The sequence below is a fragment of the Phyllobates terribilis genome, unplaced genomic scaffold (genome assembly GCF_046119375.1).
Source record: "Phyllobates terribilis strain yellow unplaced genomic scaffold, ASM4611937v1 Scaffold_11__3_contigs__length_659146591, whole genome shotgun sequence".
NCBI lineage: Eukaryota > Metazoa > Chordata > Amphibia > Anura > Dendrobatidae > Phyllobates > Phyllobates terribilis.
Window position 1 is genome coordinate 441,712,889 of NW_027362771.1, and position 22,924 is coordinate 441,735,812.

At 45.8% G+C, this 22,924-nt stretch overlaps 1 protein-coding gene across 1 annotated transcript in view; it reads left to right on the plus strand.

Moving 5' to 3' along the window:
* HAPLN3 (hyaluronan and proteoglycan link protein 3) overlaps positions 1-6,877 on the plus strand; it is a 73,060-nt gene extending 66,183 nt beyond the window's left edge. The window contains exons 4-5 of the mRNA XM_073653270.1: positions 2,399-2,701; positions 5,879-6,877. Coding sequence (XP_073509371.1) covers positions 2,399-2,701; positions 5,879-6,162 — 587 coding nt within the window. The 3' untranslated portion in view covers positions 6,163-6,877. The remainder of the gene's footprint in view (positions 1-2,398; positions 2,702-5,878) is intronic.
* Positions 6,878-22,924: the final 16,047 nt, after the last annotated feature.

Sequence of the window (22,924 nt, forward strand, 5' to 3'; positions counted from 1 at the left end):
AACTCTGCTGTGCATAATAATTTGGAACATGCATTTTGAGTGCAGTTTGAGTTCTTTATTTTTTTAAAAATATACTGTTATCATAGGCAGTTTGTACAAAAACCTTTCAATTGTACTCTAATAGTTATTTGACTGGAAAATTACAATGACTGCAATTCATATAGGTAATTTTGGAAAATCTGAGAAAATATTATTTGCATAATAATTTGGAACACAGTGTATATAAATCCATGCAAAAGGCATGGATTTATATACTGTGACCTTTAAAGAATGGTAAAAAATAAAAAAATAAATCTATACTTACCTTCCGATGGCCCCCGGAGTCTTTATTCGCTCCGTCCTGGCTGCTGGCAGCTCGCGGTACACTACACTGAAGGACCTGCCGTCACATGACTATGACGTCAGCGCAGGTCCTTCAGTCCACCGCGAATTGCCTTCAAGTGAACGGTACCCGGGTCCAGAGGAGAGTCTCCTGTCCTCCACACCCGGGTACCATCCGCAAATTGGAATGCATGGATTCCGCATTTACAGATACAGTGATGCGGATTCCATACGTTCCAATGAAAGTCAATGGCGGCGAAAACGCAGCGCTTCCGCAAAATAATTGGTAGTGCTGCGTTTTTTTCCGCAATGATAAACCGCAGCGGAAATTTCCGCAGCATGTGCACAGCACATGCGGATTATCATTGGGGAACATTCGCCGCCATTGACTTGCATTGAAACGCATGGATTACGCATCACTGCATATGTAGATGCGCATTCCATGCGTTTCAATGTGCGGATGGTACCCGGGTGTGGAGGACAGGAGACTCTCCTCCGGACCCGGGTACCATAGAACCTTGTGAAAAAAAAGAATAAAATAAAAAATAAATATTATACTTACCTTCTGATGGCCCCCGGTCTCCTTGTCTTCCCATGCCGGCAGATCGCGGTGGACTGAAGGATCTGCGCTGACGTCATAGTCATGTGACGGCAGGTCCTTCAGTGCAGTGTACCGCGAGCTGCCGGCAAGGGAGAACGGAGCGAAGCAAGACTGCGGGGGCCATCAGAAGGTAAATATAGATTAATTTTTTTATTTTGAAACATTCTTTAAGGTCACACTATATAAATCCATGCATGGAGTTATATAGCGTGACCAAGTTGACAAGCACTTTCCAAGTGATGCTAAAATCGTTTGGAAAGCGCTTGTCAACCCGCATGCTGAAATGCATGTGACGAACGCTTCACCTCCGCATATCCCTGGCAGGAAAAACGCATGTACAATCCGCATGTACAATCCGCATGCGTTTTTTCTGCCAGGGAGATGCAGAAACGCTCAGGAAAAAATCCTGAACATTTCTGCCTAAAAGCTGAATATGTCATTTGCTTCTTTAAAACCTTTGCTGTACTATTTGGCCGACACTCCCAGATCTTTATGCTTCTGGAGAGCGTGGTTGTATCGTTCTCCTCACTACACAGGGGCTGGCGCCTAGAACCTGTTAGTACACACCATTAATGAATTTGGTCCTTTTCACTGAAAGAAGGTGCCTCCAAACTCCACAACTTGGATTTCTAAATATTAATTTCATAATAGGAGACAATGATTGGTTTGAGAAACTTTGCCTTACTGTGTACTAATTTAAGAAAATAGAGCAGTCCTCTAGAAAATGACCCAGAGTTAAAGAGGAGCAGATCTGCCAGGATTCAACGTTGGCAAATTGCAAAAATATTATAAAGAAACTGGATGTGCAGTGAAGTTATTCTCTGCAAATTACTGTAAATGTTTATCTCTTGTCTCTCCAGACTCCAGAGCACAATGAATGTAGGATGTAAAAAAATAAATGAATACTCTCCTCACCTGTCCTGCCTTCCCCCGTCCGGTCCGCCACTCCTTTTCCATTCCGTCACCTATTGCACACATCCTCTTTCGCCTCTTCAGTTTAGGCCAAGGTACAACTAGGTCTTTGATGTCCCTGCGTGCCGTGCTATTACTTTTGCAATGCCACGATGGCACGGTGAACAGTAACATCGTAAGCCTAGTCATGCAGTAAATCCAGGTCTGGAATGAAGAGGCTGATGGTGATTAACATCATAATGGATTTTTAATCATTTTGCAGTTGGCTGCCATTTCACTGAATTCTCGCTAAGCGAATTACAAAAAAATGGTATTCTGGAAAACACAAATTTTTGAGAATTCAATTCCATTAGAATAAATTTGCTCTTCTACACTCATTAGTCCATATTAATATTATGAGATGTTATCCCAAATGACACAATTATCTTGCATCGACTCTTGTGTGTTAAACTGTTACCAAAGTCTATTTTCCTCATGGTCTCCGGCATATTTGTATTGCAATTTACAAGTGGACAGGTTCCTCGGTCCTCATGTGTTTTACTAATAAAATACTCTTATGTGCAGGGGTTGTGTTTCCATACCAAACACATCATGGAAGGTACCAGCTAAATTTCCATGACGCAAAGAAAGCCTGCGAAGCTCAAGACTCCATGATGGCTTCATTTGAGCAGCTGTTTAGAGCTTGGGAAGAAGGTCTGGATTGGTGCAATGCTGGATGGTTAATGGATGGTACTGTTCAATACCCTATTACTTTACCCAGAGAACCTTGTGGTGGGAAGGAGACAGCACCTGGAGTAAGGAGCTATGGGGAACGTCACAAGCACCTACACAAGTATGATGTCTTCTGCTTTTCTTCAGCATTGAAAGGTGAGGTCCAAAGCCCAGATCCGTGAATTATCCTCAAAGATTTACTGTCTGGTATTGCTCCTGAAAGTTGGTTAGTCAGGAAAAAGGGACAGAAAAAAATGGGTGAAAATTCACCAAAAAATGTTGGCTCTATGTAACACAGGTTCCCTTTATCCTTAAAGTGAAGGCTGTGGACTTTACCTTCATTTTAGACTTAAAGAGGTTAGCCACTACTTTTCTATAGATGATCTATCCTTAGGATAGGCCATCAATATCTGATCGTTGGGGGTGCAATACCTGGCATCCCCGCTGATCAGCTGCGATAGAGGCGACTGGAAGTTCTTACATGCTGCTGGAACACAGCAGCTCTGTCTTTCAATGCTGTGGTAACATGTGGATCTGCAGCACTCACCCACAGCCACTATCTTTTGGCAGAGCTACATCTTGGCAGAGCTGTTCTGGCAGCATCTGTGAACTTCCTGACTCTGTTGGCACCAGTAATACCTGATCGTTGCCGGGTGTTGCAACTTCACCGATCAGGTATTGCTGATTTTATTTTTTTAGGGCGGTCCAAAGACAAAAAAACCCCAAGAATTTTGACATTTCAAATATTTTCTCTTTACATCGTTTACCATATGGGTTAATTTATTTTATACAGTATTTTGATACATCAGACATTTATGGATGTGGAGTTATCAAATATGTTTATTAATTACATTTCTTGATTTTTAACTGGGAAAAGAGGGGTGATTCCAACCTTCAGTGTATATAAAAAAATATTTTCTCCTTAAACAGGGGTACCGCGATGGAAGCTGGTGCACGTGGCCAGTATTTGTCTGCTATGGTGCGGGTTATGTCCCTTAGCCCACTCCATACATGGTGACCTAACATAGGATGTACTATTATGTTCTATGTTGGGAAGGAGTTAATAAAAAATTCAGAATCTTGCAACTTTCACACAGGCCATTGTAAATTATCAGCAATAGACTGGCTCACAGCCTATTCTTGTATTGAAACGTCTAATAAGCCTGTGCCTGTAAAGGGAGGGTCAGCAGGGTCATCTGTGACATCACTTATTATGACTGGTGGATCCGGTGTTATCAGCTGTGTATAGAAGTGTCACCTGTCATTCTAATCCTGCCTCAGTGGCCAGTGTGAAAATTGGCAGACAATCTGCAATAATAAAGAAAAGAACGAAAAAAAAGTTCATTTAACATAAAGAAACCGGTTTTAAATCATGTTCTGATGACACGTTCCCACAGCTGCCTATCTCCTGTGGGAGCAAACAACTGGGCATGTTAGATCCCTTTTCAAATAAAAATATTTAAAGCAGTCAAATAAAAATTTTTATTAATGTAATAGTTCAAGACTGCGAGTGACTGAATTGCCTCCTGGAGCAACAATAGAGAATGTATAAAGATTCTAATTGTAAGACACCTAACGTATAATCATTAAAGGGGATCTCCAGGGTCACAATATTGATAGCTTACATTTAGGATAGGTCAACAATATCAGATTGTTGAAGAAATTATGGTACTCGTGTGAGCGTTGCGGCCTCTCCAATGTTTACGTTGCTCTCTCTGCCTGCTATACTGGGTATTACATTGTTGCCCTGTCCGCTTGAATGGGACAAAGCTGCAATACCCACAACTGCTACTATGATGGCATGCAAGTAGATGGATCAGTGTAAACATTGAAGAGGTTGCTTGCTTGACTATTCGAACTTCTGATGTTAGGGGGTGCTGAAAGTTGGACATTAGAGGCCTACCCTAAGGATGGGTCATTAATCTTGCTATTCTGTAAAATTCCTTTAAGGAACTTGGGATGACATGGAAACGATGGAAATAGTTATGTTATTAGCCTCCCTCTGGAATGCACATTGTGTAGCTGATAAAAAATTATTTGCAAAGGTTGAAGTGGAAACCGTTGGCAACCTTGAGTTAAAGAGTAAATAAATGTTTTTATTTTTACTTATTACCCAGGAAAATGTATGATTTTTTTGTAAAACACTTCATTACCATTATTTGCTTTTTTTATCTCCCAAACTGTATGCTGCAGTGCTTTTTCAGTGTCAAGTTCATGCTCTGTCAGAGGCTGCTTTCAACTGCTGCTCAGTACATTATTCAAACAGTCTGTATACAGGTCTTTCCCTTTTCCAATATCGGGCAGGAACATAGAGGCTCAGACAGGGAAAGTTCTAACTGCACAGATTGTTTGAGTGAAATGCATGGGTTTTTTGTGCGGCAGTTGAAAGCATATTTTAAAGGAGCATGAACTAAGCATTGAAACTGCACTGCAGCATTGTGTTTGGGAGATAAAAAAGCAAAATAATGTAATGAAGTATATTAAAAAGATTCATAACCTTTGAGTACCTGGTGGATAACTAAATAAAATAAAAGTTCAGCTGCTCTTTAAATCCTATCAAACACATGTAATAAGAATGGGAGTGTTGGTTGCTTTGCAGGCTTATTGCTTATAATACTTGCAGCCAGTAATAATTATTGGGGAACCAAATTCGCTTTAATCCCCATGATTTTTGAAGAACATGTACAACACGCACATGTGGATATGTCCATGCCTTCCCTATATTTTGTTATCATATATTCAATTACATATCTTTTGATAAAAATAAAGTACTATATGTAATGGCAGCATTGTCAATACATTACATAACATAACGACTTTAACATATATTTCATTAAATTCTTTAAGGAGTATTCCCATCTCCAAGATCTTATCCCAATATGTAGTAGGTGTAATAGTAATAATAATATTAGCAAATACCTCCAATTAGAAATGTAGTATAGTTTTTTTGATTCACTATGTGTCTTTCCTCATGTGCAGGCATTGCAGGACCTTAGGTATCCATGGTTACGACTACTGATTCAGTGACTGTCAGCTAGTTGCTAGAGGTCGTAACCATGGATACCTAAGGTCCTGCAATGCCTGCACCTAAGGTCCTGCAATGCCTGCACATAAGGAAAGAGACATAGTGAATCTGAAGAACTATACTGCATTTCTAATTGGAGGTATTTGTTAATATTATTATTATTACACCTACTACATATTGGGATGGAATCTTGGATATGGGAATACCCTTTTAACTGTTAGCAAATTCATTGAAAGCATACATGGAAATGATGGCTCTCTTCTATATGAATAGTTAGTTATTTTTGTGCATTATTTTTTATTTAACAGGTCGAATTTACTATCTTGAACACCCTGACAAGTTGACATTTGAAGAGGCCAGAGATGCCTGTGTCCAAGATGGTGCTCAGATTGCAAAAATCGGTCAACTTTATGCTGCATGGAAATTTGTGGACTTAGATCGCTGTGATGCTGGATGGTTAGATGATGGAAGCGTGAGATATCCAGTTGCTTTTCCACGTCTTAATTGTGGACCCCCAGAACCTGGCGTACGGAGCTTTGGTTTCCCCAGAAAGCACACAAAACATGGGGTTTATTGCTATAAGATGAGTTAAATGCTGGTGTGACCCCCACCCAGGGAGTGTGAACATTTATGAACATTTACTTTATGCGGCATATTCTCTTGTTCCACCAAAAGGAAGGTAGAAATGGAGAACGCCTGCTGATAAACTTGTCCTACAGCAAAGACTGGCATAAGACATGAGCCGGGGGCTTCTATCAAGTAAATCGGTGTTGTCATATAGTCCTTATATTTTATTTTTGACAATTTTAAGACTATATTTTTTCACAGTTGCCATATGGTATTTGATGTTTTATGGAGGTAAAAATGATACTAATTATGGCAATGCTGTCACAGCTCAATGGCCTAAGAGTCAAGCATATAGGCGAAATTATAGCAGGATTGTATATAGTACAGGTCGAAGCATTGGTGCATATTAACATCATTATTCATTCTTAGATTACTGAGAGAGAAACATACATAATGTACTGTACGGTTCTGTACTCTACTGTATTGAGTACAGATGCAATATTATAGTTTACCAACAGAGGGCGCATTGTGAAATAGGAGGGAGAAGTAGTCACTACACACAGGCAAGGGCCATCATTAGAGGGGGTGTATATTTATTTAAAATCAGCAAACATTGAATGCCTTTTTTATGGTTTATGAAGGAGATTATAGAATAAATCCTGAAAAAGCATATGTCTTCAGTACTGTTTGGTTTCTGTACCTATAAGAATTAAAAAATAAAGCCATGAAGTTATATGCATTTATTTTAATTATCCTGTTTTTTTTCATTTTATATGGATCTATAAAGCACGGCATTTCTAATAAAGGTGTAGCATATCTTTAGTTATATGATCCGTAGTTCATAAGATTTTTGAAGAATATTTGGTAGTTTTTGTGGGAGACCCCAGATTTCGTCACACATTTTTTCCCTTATAACCATGCCTCATTTAACAGGGCAGCACCTGTTTCATGTCCCAGTCTTCCTGAATATTTGTGTTCTTAGCCTAATGTCGAAGCATCTAGGTGTCATGCATATGTGGCGCCCTGCTGCGCATTGGTGCCACAGATCCCAGAGGGGTGCATGGATGGACTTCTCCACAAGGGGCCCTCATAGCATTCACACACCTCCTCCCTACCACCTCAGACCACCAGAGGGAGCCCGGATAGGGATATATATACTGGAGGGTGGAGTTAGGCAGTCAGTCTGTTGAGAGGAGCTCCTGCAGAAGCTAGCCTGCAGTGGAGCTCAGTCAGTTCAGTCCAGACTCAGAGAGCTCGAGTTAGTGAGCCTAGGGCGTGCCGACGCCAAAAGAGCGGTGAAGAGTAGTGAGGCCTACTGCCCATGTGGTCCTAGAGAGGGCCCCGAGCGTGGCCGAAGGCGAGTGGAGAAAGTAAGCAACATAGGGGGCAGAGGAGCTTAACCAGCTCACCCCAAAACCATTTACCGGACACCGGGTCCGCGTCTGCAGGGATTCCTTACATCCAGCAGAAACAACCGGAACCCCTGGCGAACTATATGTCCCAGGAACACCAAAAGCTGATTACGTACCAGGGTCAGGAGTCACGGAGGCCCAAGAGACCAGGGAGTGTGATCTCCAACAGAAGGCCCTACCACCTGGTCAGCAGATGCAAGACAGAGACCAAGTTAGGCCTAGCTCCAGGCAGGTCAGAAACTTATCAAGGAAAGGCAAGGAACAGGAGGCCCCACACCTGCTCACTGGGGAGAGTCCTGATATGCACCCTTCACCCTGAAGTACCCTGGACCATGCCAGAAACACCACCAGTAAAGGTACTGAAGTGGACTGTTGTGTATGTGCCTATTCTTCCTCTGACCCGGCTCTGTCCCCTCTGTCCTGCATCCTTCTCCTACACCGCCCTGAGGCCCCACTCCACTGTGGGGTGTCGTATCAACTAAGCTGCCTAAACACCGGCCTCAGAGGACTGTCGCAGAGCTGGTGATCCTCACCAGACACCACGGGTGGCGTCACGAACATTCGCTATCCCATATAACTTACCCTTTCTTTTAAGAGTGACCCCAGGGTACAGGCCCAGGAGCCGACCACCGCGACATCCCCCAAGATCAGGCAACAACAAGGCCCGGGCGCCGAGTCGTCCCCATCCCCTGGGCGCGTCACATAGGAGACCTTTGTGAAGTGCTACTTTCTGGAGGTAGCAGGAAGCCTCTGAAGGACTTGGGAGATTTGCCATCTCCACCGGGAGTCCAGAAGGTCTCCTCTTTTTTTCTGGCAGTCTTTCGGACACTCCTGCATAGGTGGTAAGTATGACTCAAAGCGAAACTCTGGAGAAATGTCCTAATTACTGTTGGAATCCCATTGACATGGGCCTACAAAGTGCCAGGCTAAAGTTTCAGTCCCAAATAGCTAAAACAAAATTGCACTACATTCCATGATTTCTGAAAAGTGCAACTCAAAAAGATTTGTTATTCTAAACAAATTTCATAATTACACAGATAGCACATACAGTATATTACAAGATCAATCATCTAATACATGCTGTTACTATATAAGGAGAATCCCAATAGCGAGCCCATACAACAAGAGGAAGGATTCTCATGTGTAACAGCATACAACTTTCCATTAGTATGTCTTAAGTACTGAAATGGTGATCATCACCCAAATAGTGACACCATAGTTATTAAAAAAAGGAACAACAACCTATTGGACACATCCGTGATCGCAAGAGAAATATATATATATGTATGTGTGCTGGTCTATAATGTTAAGCAAACCAAATGTATGTAGTTGGAGCAGTGGAGTTCTACTTAAATGGAGCTATCAAGAATATGGACACAAATGCATTAGTGGACTTTTAACTCTAAAAATGTTGTTATTGTGTTGTACTCTCACACCTGACAACCTTGCCATGGTTCCAACCCACAGTGTAAGCAAATTATTTCACCTGTGGAGTGTTTAATGCTGTGGAGGTTTCTGAAATGACAGGCATTTTTTTCCCTTCAAACGAATCATAATAATTCTAATGAAGATTACGATGAATCACTCATAAACCATCTTAGCCCTTGGCTGCTTACATCAAGTATTTTTTAAATCACCTCCAAGAAAGGTCTCAAAACAAGCAAAGGTATTTATGATTTTGTGTGTATGGAGTATTTTATGCATACAATATTCAGATAAGCAGCGTACAAAGCCAGCAATGCTTTCCTCCCCTGCTGATGTAATTCACAATTATTTCACCCCCCCAAAAAATATTGATTTTAATGTGCCTGTCCTTATTTCCAAATAAGAAGGTGGAATTTAGCCGCTCTTAGTTGAATGTGCCTTCTTGGCTAAAAACTTTACTTCCTCACTTGAATAGTATGTGAAGCAAGGAAAATGTGCAAAAGTACCATTAAAAGACTCGAGAAAAAAACTTAGATAAGGATAAAGTTGTCCCCTCTAGCTCATGTCATCAGAAGACCCTTGCACTTTTGTTGAGGAACATTTAGTAGATGCTTCACTATTTTCACCTTTATTGACCACTGAGGAGCTAGGAAATATTACACGTGTCAATTACATCACTAAATGACAATGACACATGAGCATCCCTGTCTTGATTGTGAATACTGGTGACTATGTATTTAATTGGTGTTAAAGGAAAAGATTAAAGAGATACGGTGCCTTGTGAAAGTATTTGGCCCTGGTGAACTTTTCTACTTTTTGCCACATTTCTGGCTTCAAACATAAAGATATAAAATTCTAATTTTTTGGGGAAGAATCAACAACAAGTGGGACACAATCGTGAAGTGTAACAATATTTATTGGATATTTTAAACAAACTTTTTTAACAAATTAAAAACTGAAAAGTGGGGCTTGCAATATTATTCGGACCCCTTGAGTTAATACTTTGTAGCGCCACCTTTTGCTGCAATTACAGCTGCCAGTCGCTTGGGGTATGTCTCTATCAGTTTTGCACATCGAGAAGCTGAAATTCTTGCCCATTCTTCCTTGCAAAACAGCTCGAGCTCATTGAGGTTGGATGGAGGGCGTTTGTGAACAGCAGTTTTCAGCTCTTTCCACAGATTCTCGATTGGATTCAGGTCTGGACTTTGACTTGGCCATTCTAACACCTGGATACATTTATTTTTGAATAATTCCATTGTAGATTTTGCATTATGTTTGGGATCATTGTCTTGTTGGAAGATAAATCTCCGTCCCAGTCTCAGGTCTATTGCAGACTCCAACAGGTTTTCTTCCAGAATGGTCCTGTATTTGGCTCCTTCCATCGTCCCATCAATTTTAACCATCTTCCCTGTCCCTGCTGAAGAAAAGCAGGCCCAAACCATGATGCTGCCACCACCATGTTTGACAGTGGGGATAGTGTTTTGAGGGTGATGAGCTGTGTTGCTTTTACGCCAAACATATCGTTTTGCATTGTGGCCAAAAAGTTCGATTTTGGTTTCATCTGACCAGAGCATCTTATTCCACATGTTTGGTGTGTCTCCCAGGTGGCTTGTGGCAAACTTCAAATGAGACTTTTTATGGATATCTTTGAGAAATGGCTTTCTTCTTGCCACTCTTCTATAAAGGCCAGATTTGTGCAGTGTACGACTGATTGTTGTCCTATGGACAGACTCTCCCACCTCAGCTGTAGATCTCTGCAGTTCATCCAGAGTGATCATGGGCCTTTGGCTGCATCTCTGATCAGTCTTCTGCTTGCTCGAGATGAAAGTTTAGAGGGACGGCCGGGTCTTGGTAGATATGCAGTGGTCTGATACTCCTTCCATTTCAATATGATCGCTTGCACAGTGCTCCTTGAGATGTTTAAAACTTGAGAAATCTTTTTGTATCCAAATCCGGCTTTAAACTTCGCCACAACAGTATCTCGGACCTGCCTGGTGTGTTCCTTGGTCTTCATCATGCTCTCTGCACTTGAAACAGAACCCTGAGACTATCACAGAGCAGGTGCATTTATACGGAGACTTGATTACACACAGGTGGATTCTATTTATCATTACCAGTCATTTAGGACAACATTGGATCATTCAGAGATCCTCACTGAACTTCTGGAGTGAGTTTGCTGCACTGAAAGTAAAGGGGCCGAATAATATTGCACGCCCCACTTTTCAGTTTTTAATTTGTTAAGAAAGTTTAAAATATCCTATAAATTTCGTTCCACTTCACGGTTGTGTCCCACTTGTTGTTGATTCTTCCCCCAAAAATTAGAATTTTATATCTTTATTAGTGTTGAGCGAACATGCTCGACACTGCTCGGTACTCGCCCGAGCATCACGCTACTCGGGATGTTCGGCGAGCACCGAGCATTTCCGGGTTACTCGGGCGGGAGCTCGGGTCTCCGCCCTGCATGTTTGGTGCTCTTTACAGAGCCAATGAACATGCAGGGATTGCCAGCCAGTCACTGTAATGCTGCAGCCATGTTGGTTGTGGGCATTACAGTGATTGGCTGGCCGCACAGCGTCACCTCGAGTATTTAAAACGGGGCGCCGCCATCTTGGACACAGTCGCTCCGGATTAGACAGTGTAGGGACAGCGCTGCTGATTTAGGGAGAGATATAAACTGCGAAATAGTTAGTGTAGGGTCTGTAAAGGCTGCCAGAACAAACAAACAGTCCTTTTCAGGACTAATATCCATCCCAGATTCCAGGCAGGCAGGCTGTATAGGAGACACAGTGGTTATACCAGCAAACGCTGCATTACAGTCCTGTGTGCTCCTGTTGCTGAAATTGCTGGACTTAGCACCAGGTGTCGGGGGCCAGGAAAAATCCTTTTGTTTTCATCTAAATCCTCCTTTTTTTTTCCTCCTTCACACTGTACAAATACCCGTCTTATCAACCTTTTGGTGTGTCCCCCCCCCCCAAAAAAAAAGCGTGTCTCTGATTTTTCAGACACAAATATAACTGTTGAAAATAGTCTGGTGTAGGCTAGAGAAACAGAAGTGTTGTTTTGCACTTCCCCGGTTCAAACCTCTGTATTATCCATTTTGGGCCATTTGTATCTAAAAAAAAAACAGTTTGAGTGTGTCGCTCACTGTTCAGCCGCAAATATCTCTATTTAAAAAAGTGTGGTATACCCCAGTAAACAATAACTGTGGTTTTGCCATCCCACGGTAAAAAAATCTCTATTATTCAGGTTTTGGTAGTTTTTTCCGTAAAGAAAAACAGTAGTGTCTCCTGACTGTTGTGACACAAAAATATATCTGTTGAAAATAGTCTTGTGTAGGCCGACATCCCAGTGTGGTTTCACAGTTCCACGGGTCAAATCGCTGTACTATCCAGTTTTGGGCCTTTGGTATCTAAAAAAAAAGCAGTTTGAGTGTGTCGCTCACTGTTCAGCCGCAAATATCTCTATGTAAAAAAGTGTGGTATACCCCAGTAAGCAATAACTGTGGTTTTGCCATCCCACGGTAAAAAATCTCTATTATTCAGGTTTTGGTAGTTTTTTCCGTAAAGAAAAACAGTAGTGTCTCCTGACTGTTGTGACACAAAAATATATCTGTTGAAAATAGTCTTGTGTAGGCCCGACATCCCAGTGTGGTTTCGCAGTTCCACGGGTCAAATCGCTGTACTATCCAGTTTTGGGCCTTTGGTATCTAAAAAAAAAGCAGTTTGAGTGTGTCGCTCACTGTTCAGCCGCAAATATCTCTATTTAAAAAAGTGTGGTATACCCCAGTAAACAATAACTGTGGTTTTCCTCTTCCACTGTTCTAATCTACTCTTTATTACCCTTTTTCCATTGATAGTGAAAGTGTAAGCTATTTTACTTCATTTACAATGGGCAAGGCGCGTGGCAATGGACGTGGAAGTGGACGTTCTGGTGATGGTTCGTGCAGAGGATGGGGCCGTGGCCAAGGTGAAAATGTGCCACAACCAACAGCCACATCTTCTCGCTCCCACTTCTTGACCGAATTACTAGGGAAGCACAGAACAACACCAGTATTGAGAACTGATCAGTGTGAACAGGTTATTAATTGGATAGCAGATAATACTTCCAGTTACCTGGGCACCACCACCTCCGGTCTGTCTTCCACACGGTCAACTCTTAGTAGCCGTGAGTCTCGACCGCATACTCCTCCTCACCCTGATGCTCCTTCCTCCCACCATGCCGAGTGTCGTCAGACAGCAAGTGATCCCACACTTGGACACTCTGAAGAGCTGTTCACTGGTCCATTTCCATATTTGGGCCCCTCGCCTGATACGCTTGAAGTGGTGGAAGAGGAGATCCCATGTTGCGATGCCCAAATATTTGAACAGCCACGGCCACAGGAAGTCGACGCTGGCAATCTGTCACAAGAGGCGGACGATGACGAGACACAATTGCCAGGAAGTGAGGAGGAGGATCGTGGTGCGCAAGTGGAAGAGGAGGAGGTGGTGGATGATCTAGTAACTGACCCAACGTGGAAGGAGGACATGCAGAGTGAGGCCAGCAGCACACAGGGGGAGGGAGGCAGAGTACCCCAACAGGCAGGAAGAAACAGTGTGGTGGCCGCAGACAGAAGGCAGGCAACCGCTCCCCGTAACACCAACACGAGGGACGTTGCCAGTACAAGCGGTAGGTCTTCCAGAGTCTGGAATTTTTTTAAAGACTCTGCTGATAACCCCAAAAAGGCCATATGTTCCACCTGCCATGCCAGCATCAGCAGGGGTGACAAAACTACCAGCCTGACCACCACCAGCATGATCAGGCACATGGCACCAAAGCACCCGACTTTGTGGGGCGAAACCCAGGGTCCACGACCAGTGTCAGCGGTTGTCACCACTGCTTCTTCCACTGTTGTGCGTGCAATAGAACCCCCTGTTGAGTGTGCAAGGCAATCCCATGTCCATACTGCATGTAAAGATGCCCCCTCCTCTCAGTCTTCACTTGTTATGGCAGTTTCTCAAGAAACAGCATCAACGTCCACGTCCACGTCCCACCGCAGCGTTCAATTGTCCATATCCCAGACCTTTGAACGAAAGCGGAAATTCGCAGCTAACGCCCCACAGGCCACAGTCCTAAATTCGCACATTTCACGACTGCTTGCATTGGAAATGCTGCCTTTTAGGCTGGTGGAGACGGAATCCTTCCGCAATCTTATGGCGGTGGCCGTCCCTCGGTATTCGGTCCCCAGCCGACACTCTTTTGCCCGGTGTGCCATCCCCGCACTACACAAGCAAGTGTCCCAAAGCATCTGCCGTGCCCTCAACAACGCAGTTACTGGGAGAGTCCACCTGACAACGGACACGTGGACAAGTGCTTGTGGCTAGGGATGGTACATCTCTCTGACGGCACACTGGGTAAACATAGTGGAAGCCGGGACCCAGTCGGACCTTGGGACGGAACACATCCTCCCCACACCGAGGATTGCGGGCCCTATGTTAGTCAGAGTTTCCCCAACAGTGTACAGCTCCTGCGCATCCTCCTCCTCTTCATGTCCAGCCTCCATCTCATATATCACCACATCAGTTACAAGCTGGAAGCATTGCAGTACTGCCTCCGCCAAGCAGCAACAGGCTGTGCTGAAACTCATAAGCTTAGGTGATAAACCTCACACTGCTTGTGAGTTGTGGACAGCTGTGAAAGAGCAGGCAGATCTGTGGCTGAGACCGCTGAACCTACATCCCGGCATGGTCGTGTGTGACAATGGCCGTAACCTGGTGGCGGCTCTGAGGCGAGGTGAGATCACACACGTACCATGCCTGGCTCATGTGCTTAACCTCGTGGTTCAGCGGTTTCTTAAATCGTACCCCAAGTTGCCAGATCTGCTCGTGAAAGTACGCCGCCTGTCAGCTCATTTTCGCAAGTCGGCTACAGCTTCCGCCGTCCTTGCTGTGTTGCAGCAGCGTTTGCAGCTTCCGGCACACCGACTGGTGTGTGATGTCCCCACACGTTGGACCTCTACCCTCCACATGTTGCAAAGGATTTGTGAGCAGAAGAGAGCAGTTGTGGAGTACCAGCTGCAACAAGGCCGTCGATATTCAGGTCAGACTACACACATAAGACCTCAGGAGTGGACCTGGATGTCTGACATATGTACCATCCTGACAAACTTTGAGGAGGCCACCAAGATGGTGAGTGGCGATGACGCCATCATTAGTGTCAGCATCCCACTTGTCTGTCTTTTGCAACGCTCTCTGCAGAGAATTAAAGAGGAGGCATTGCAGCCAGAGTATGATGAGATGGATCAAGAAGCCGTAGCGGGCGATTACACACAGCCCAGCCTCATCTCATCCCAACGTGCATTGGGGGACAATGAGGGAGAGGAGGAGGAAGAACAGGAGCTGCTATCATGCGTTGTAGACGGTAGTACCTGTACAAGTGTCATACCGTCGGTTCAGCGTGGGTGGCCTGAGGACAGGGGGGAGGAGGAAGAGGAGGAGGAGGAGGAGGAGAGCATGGTCAGTCGTCATCTTGGTGAGGACACGGAAATCTTGCCCGTTTCCAGTCTGGCACGCATGGCTGACTTTATGTTACGCTGCCTTAACCGTGACCCTCGCGTTGTCAAAATGTTGGGTGACAGTCATTACTGGTTTTTGGTGACACTTGTAGACCCCCGCTACAAGGAGAACTTTCACTCTCTTATTCCTGAGGTGGAGAGGTCTACAAAAATGGGGCAATACCAGAAGGCCCTTGCTGCAGAACTCTTAAAAAAATTCCCATCTGAACACGCTAGCGGCAGAGGTCACAGTTCGTTGCCCAACCAAGGCGTACAGGCGAGAGAGATGCAACTCCAATCCAGCAGAGGCAGGGGAACACTGTCAACGTTCTGGGACAGTTTTCTGACACCCGCCCAGCTTACAGGCCCTGAGGCGCGGGGTACTCTCACAAGGAGTGGAAAGTTTCAAAAGATGGTGAGGGAGTACCTTGCCGATTGTACCAGCGTCCTCCGTGATTCCTCTGTGCCTTTTAATTATTGGGTATCCAAGCTGGACACTTGGAATGAACTCGCTCTGTACGCCTTGGAGGTCCTGGCATGCCCTGCTGCTAGCGTGTTATCGGAGCGTGTTTTTAGTGCCGCTGGGGGAATTATAACTGATAAGAGCCCTCGCCTGTCAACTGACAATGCTGACAAGCTGACCCTTAACAAAATGAACAAGGGCTGGATTGGGCCAGACTTCTCATCACCACCAAATGACAGCAGAGTAACATAAAGTCAAATCCACTGTGTTATTTCGGGAGGTGTATTCACATGCACCGCTTCACACCCACACATGGCTATACGCTTCCTCGTTTCGGCTGTTTAATCTTCTTCTCCTTATCCTCAGCCTCCACCACCACTATACCACCAGGGTGCCAGCATTGCAAGTTCCTCCGTCCTTATTTTTGGCAGCTTTTGCTTGCAAGGCATAAGCAAATACTATGGGACACCCACTCCCCAATAATGGGACTTATGTTTGTAATATGCTGTACTGCATAGCTCTTGTAAGGGGCATTGCAAGTTGCTCCATCCTAATTTTTGGCAGCTTTTGCTTGGAAAGCATAAGCAAATACTATGGGACACCCACTCCCCAATAATGGGACTTATGTTTGTAATATGCTGTACTGCATGGCTCTTGTAAGGGGCATTACAAGTTGCTCCATCCTAATTTTTGGCAGCTTTTGATGGGAAAGCATAAGCAAATACCATGGGACACCCACTCCCCAATAATGGGACTTATGTTTGTAATATGCTGTACTGCATGGCTCTTGTAAGGGGCATTGCAAGTTGCTCCGTCCTAATTTTTGGCAGCTTTTGCTGGGAAAGCATAAGCAAATACTATGGGACACCCACTCCCCAATAATGGGACTTATGTTTGTAATATGCTGTACTGCATGGCTCTTGTAAGGGGCATTGCAAGTTGCTCCGTCCTAATTTTTGGCAGCATTTGCTTGGAAAGCATAAGCAAATACCATGGGACACCCACTCCCCAATAATGGGACTTATGTTTGTAATATGCTGTACTGCATGTGACGCGCCCCCTGGGCCGTGTGTACACGTGTGTGGGATACCCGGTGCCGGGTCTCTGGGGTCTGTAGTCTCCGTGGCGGTGACCCGGTCCTGTGGCTCAGGCTGGTCAAAGCAGTGGCAGTCTTTCTTAGGTTTTGAGGTTAATTGTCCGACTGCGCCACCCGTGGATTGCGGTCAGGGAGTACCACCACTGCGAGGCAGACCGCTGAGGCTGGTGTTGTGTGCGCAGCATAGAATGGGATAACTCCCCTCGGGAGGAGTATAGCCTCAGGGCAGTGAGTGTGGATGATGGGGGTGATGGTGCACGAGCGCAGCAGGAATGACTCAGAGTCTTTGCAGTGCAGTTCAGGGTCTTTACTGATGATTATAAGGTAGACCCTCCCGGGAGTACTGGCTAGCATAAGAGGACTGGTCAGTCTGTGAGCAAGCAGGAGTTCCCCTGGCCAGGTGGAGTTGTAGGCCTCCCCGTCTGTCTGCACTCTTCCTGGCTACCTTGCTGTAAGGGGGTAGAAGTAGCCCAAGTCCCTGAGTGTACCGTGTAGTGCTCACCCGTATGGCTGGTGACTTGGGGCCTTCTGTTAGCCTCCGCTCCACGATGGCGGTGCTGGTCCCTTGCTTGTGACTGAGCCTCCGGGCTTCTATGGCCAGAGGACCTGAAAACCCCTGCCAGCTGGTTTCTGCTGCTGGATATATAAGTCCTCACAGCTTCGGACTCCTGTGTCTGGTTCCTATTGTCTTCTGCCAGGGCGAGCTCTGCTCAGCTTCCAGCCCTTGGTCTTTAGCTCCTAACTCCTACAGAGCTCCTTGCTGTTACTTTCCCTTGCTCTCACTCTGACTCTGACTGTTCTCTGACTCACTCAACCCCGCCGCAGATCCAGTTTATAAGGGCAGAATTCTCCCCTCCCAGGACTGGGGCAGGAGGATGTTGCATGTTTAAGGGATCCTGACCAGGAAACCTCCCACTTGCTCGCCGACGTAATATCTCTATTACTGTGGTGACCAGACCCCTGGGGTGCCACACATGGCTCTTGTAAGGGGCATTGCAGTTCCTCATAATTTTTGGAAAGCTTTTCATTCACTGCTTAGGCCAACAGTGCACGGGAGACCCAGTTGCTATAAATGGAAAAAAAGGTTTAGTTAAGGCCCTCCGACCTCCATGTCATTTCCAAGGGGCATTGGAGTGGCTCGAAATTTTTGGTAGGCATTTCACTCACTGTATGCCCTATAACTGTGTAGCCGAACCGCTCCTTTTGTTACAGAAACATATCCTACAAGACATATCTGGTTGACTGGCCTGATATTGATGTGAATGGTCCCTGTTCCTCCTGCTCTTTCTCCTTTGCCACTACCTCATTCATCATTTATCACCTGAAGCTTTGTTTTAACGGGAGTCATAGAACTTGGATAGTAGCAGGAAAACATCCAGCAATCCTCGGAGGAGGTAGGATATGCGCCAAAACGCTGACCACCTCAGGCCTAGCCGCTACTACATACATGCGCTTGCATTACAACAAAACAAAGCAGATGCTAACTTCTATCATCCTTATCATGCTCCTCACCTTGGCACTCTCAACTCCCCTGATGGAGAAGCCAGGGCCCACCGGAGGAGTCTGATAGTCCGGTGGGCTCGGCCAATGCTGCCCTAAAGCAGGCCAGGCTAAGAAAAGTGTGGGAAAGGTTACCGGGACAAATAGGGGTGGCTGGGGACCGACTATGGACACCCGGTCACCCCCTGGAGGCTGGGGAGCAAGCGGGGACACCCGGCCACCAGGCGGCTGGGGACTGAGTATGGATACCAGGCCGCCGACACAGCCATGGCGTGGTGGCCAGATTCCGCCTCCACATGCCTAAAAGGCCCAATTTAAAGTGCAAGCAAGCCAGCAGTATGGTATTGCAGCCTGGGGGTGGGTGGGTGGCAGGCTGCATACTTGCGCTTGCATTGCAAGGAATGGGAGAGGTACAATTGAACACTGCCCTGGGACAAGGACTTGAATGGGGATAGTTGCAAGTCTGCAACGACAGGTGCAAGGTGGGAGGCATCTTCGCTTGTACCATGAACAGGGGTTTGGCATGCACACACTACAGCGGAATAGGCTCTCCTTCCCACTAAATGCACTGGGGAGGGCACAGGTAATGTTTTGGTATACGCGCTTAATCTTATGTATAAGGCACACCAGGACAAATATGGGTGGCTGGGGACTGAGTATGGATACCTCGCTGCCGAAGCAGCCATGAGGTAGTGGCCAGCTTCGGCCTCCTCCAAACTAAAAGGCCCCATTTCAAGTGCAAGCTAGCAGTATGGAATTGCAGTCTGGGGGTCGGTGGGTGGCAGGCTGCACACTTACACTTGCATTAAAAGAAAACATAGCAGATGCTAACTTCTGTCATCATCATCATGCTCCTCACCTTGGCACTCTCAACTCCACCGATGGAGAAGTCAGGGCCCACCGGAGGAGTCTGGTTCTCTGGTGGGCTCGTCCAATGCTGCCTAAAGCAGGCCGGGCTAAGAAAAGTGTGTGGGGGGATGTTCCAAGGAGAAATAGGGGCGACTGGGGACCGTTTATGGACACCCGGCTGCCCCCAGGCGGCTGGGGACCGTGTGTGGACACCCGGCCGCGGGGCGGCTGGGGACCGAGTATGGACACCCGGCCGCCGGGCGGCTGGGGACTGAGTATGGATTCCAGGCCGCCAACACAGCCATGACGTGGTGGCCAGATTCCGCCTCCACATGCCTAAAAGGCCCAATTTCAAGTTCAAGCGAGCAAGCAGTATGGTATTGCAGCCTGGGGGTGGGTGGGTGGCAGGCTGCATACTTGAGCTTGTATTGTAAGGAATGGGGGAGGTACAATTGAACACTGCCCTGGGACTAGAACTTGCATGGGGATAGTTGAAAGTCTGCATCTTCTGATGCGGTAAGGATCACTTATGATGGGCACACTTTTAGACAGTGACCTGGGAGTCAGAGATGCTTCCAGGGGTCTTCCCCATGCTGTTCCCTTGTCTTTTCAGCACTTTATGCATGTGTCACACAGCACATGGCCAGATAAGGTTGTAAAATGTTAAAATGACATTTCACGGTGAATGCATTTGTCATAGTTGAAAGCAATACAAAAAGTGCAAAAATGCATAAAAAATGCTACTTGTGAACATAGCCGAAGGTGTGGAGGAGTATTTTTGTTTTTGGTCATTTATTTTAACTTATACACAAGTCTTTACCCTGGAACGGATGTTCCTTAACATATTTCACAGGAAAAATGTTTCACTTTCGTTTTTGAACGTTTTATTGTGAGCCTGTAAAAGTGGCTTAATACCTCTGACCACGTTGTTGACAGCAGTGACCTGGGGGTCAGAAATGCTTCCTAGGGCGATCCCCATGCTGTCCCCATGTCATTTGAGCACTGTCACTATCGTTTTCGGCACTTGTTAGGCTTTTAAAAGACTGCCGGGAGTGCCACCGCAAAAATGCTCGAGTCTCCCATAGACTAACATTGGGCTCGTTGCTCGGGTCGAGCACCCGAGTATCACGGCGAGCTCGGCCCGAGCTTCGAGCACCCGAGCATTTTAGTGCTCGCTCAACACTAATCTTTATGTTTGAAGCCAGAAATGTGGCAAAAGGTAGAAAAGTTCAAGGGGGCCAAATACTTTCACAATGCACTGTATATTAACCCCTTAACCTCCCAGGCCATTTTCCAGTTTTTCATTTTCATTTTTTCCTCCTCTCTTTCCAAGAGCCATAACTTTTTTATATTTCCCTCAATATAGCCGTATGAGCACTTACTTTTTGCGGGATGAGTTGGACTTTTGAATGGCACCATTGATTTTACCATATAGTGTAAGTGTAGCGCCCCGAGGGTTCGTCCGCTACAGGGGTATTGCACCTCTGCCAGAGGTGTGATATTCCACTTCTGGGTAAGGATGGAGTATGGACCAGGGCTCAGTTAGCTGCATGCATCACACACACCCCATTTCCGGGGGACAGCTCAATGGTGCTCCCATTTATACAGTAATGCAGGCACGACAGACCATGTCCCTGGCTGGAGTGGGGAGGGGGGAGGAAAACCCAGTGATGTAAGAGCAGAAGGGGACGGTTTCTGAAGCATAGGTAGGAGCTCATTGGGTGCTGGTCACCTGAGCTCACTCTCAGAGGGGAGGTATAAAAGGTGGGAACCATCTTAGATCAGGGTTCAGTTCAGTCAGTTCAGAGTGAGTGGGGAAGACAAGGAGTGGAGGCTCTGTAGGAGCTCTCTGCTCAAAGGCAGGCCTAGGGTGAAGGCCGGAGCCTGGAAGGAGGAGAAGAAGGAACAAGAAAGGAGGAGAAGTGACAGAGAAACAGAAGGGCTCAGAAACAAGAAGGCAGAAGGGACCCTAAGGACCCAAGAAATTACGGGTGACGGGTCAGGCAAGAAAAGGGTACCGGATCCCAAATTGGTGGAGGTAAATTATCCATCAGCCAAGAACCGGAGGTCGTGATCATCACTTGGTGCGACCCCCTGCTAAACCTTGCTAGGAAGGCACCATATAGGATAGCGGGAAACGGGGCCCACGTTTACCCGCATAGATCCGCGGCAGCTGGACAAAAGCTTGGTCACTGGTGGGGCACGAGCCAGAGGAAGGATAGAAGGGAGTTCTGTGCCATACTCCCGAATTGCCTGGGGGTTGACCGAGCCCCTCACCTGGTGGACGCAGCACGGCTTGGGCAGTCACTACCTGTACAGAAGTGACTTGGAGTATACGAACTGTGAGTAAAAGACCCTGGACTGCAACACGTTGTCTTTGTGCTTTTTACTTCGCCAGCACTAACGGTACTGGGACTCCCTGCACCATCACCCCCACCATCTACACCTCCCTGCCTGAGGCTACACTCCTCCCGTGGGGAGTCGTACTATTCCCTGCTGCATCCACAACACCAGCCTCAGCGGTCTGCACTGCAGCGGCGGTTAGCCCTAACCGCAATCCACAGGTGGCGTAGTCGGACATTACAAAGCACATAGTAGGCTACCACTGGTCTGACCACCCTGAGCCACGGGACCGGGTCGCCACTACTACTCCCAGCATTGCCCTGAAACCCGGTCCTGAGTGCCCCACGGCCCAGGGGGCGAGTCATAAGTATACTGGAAAACGGTAACAAAATTCCAAGTGTGGTTAAATTGCAAAAAAAGTGCAATTCCACAATTGTTTTTTGGGTTTTATTTAGCATGTTCATTATATGTTAAAACTAAACTACCAATATGATTCTCCAGGTCTTTTTTATTTAATAGGTGAAAAAAAATTCCAAAATTTGCATGAAAATTTTTTGGCTTTTGTGACCATTTTCCGAGACCCATAAAGTTTTTATTTTTCGGGATCTGGGGCTGTGCGATGGCCAGGGGCTGGGATTTTGGTCTGGAAGGCAATCATAAAGCAGTGGGCCACGAGCTGCAGCAGCCCACCTTTAGCCTGCTTATCTCTGGCCGTTACATTAAAACAGCAGAGGTAAAAAGCTTTCAAAATAAAGGTGGCTGGAACATGGATACAGAAACAGAACGGCGCTCACTGCATAGATACAGAAACAGAACGGAGCTCACTGTATAGGAACAGAAGGGAGCTTACTACATAGATACAGGAACAGAATGGAGCTTACTGCATAGGAACAGAAGGGAGCTTACCACATAGATACTGGAACAGAACGGCGCTTACTACATTGATACAAGAGCAGAACCAAACTTACTGCATAGATACAGGAACAGAACCAAGCCTACTACATACATACAGGAGCAAAACCAAACTTACTATAGAGATGTGGGAACAAAATGATGTCAGAATAAAAAGTGGATTGGAAATTGCAAATTATTCTCACAGTTTTGCCTAATTCATCAAACACCAAGTTGTATTGACGAAAAGTTAACACTATACTAAAGTTATACAGTGAG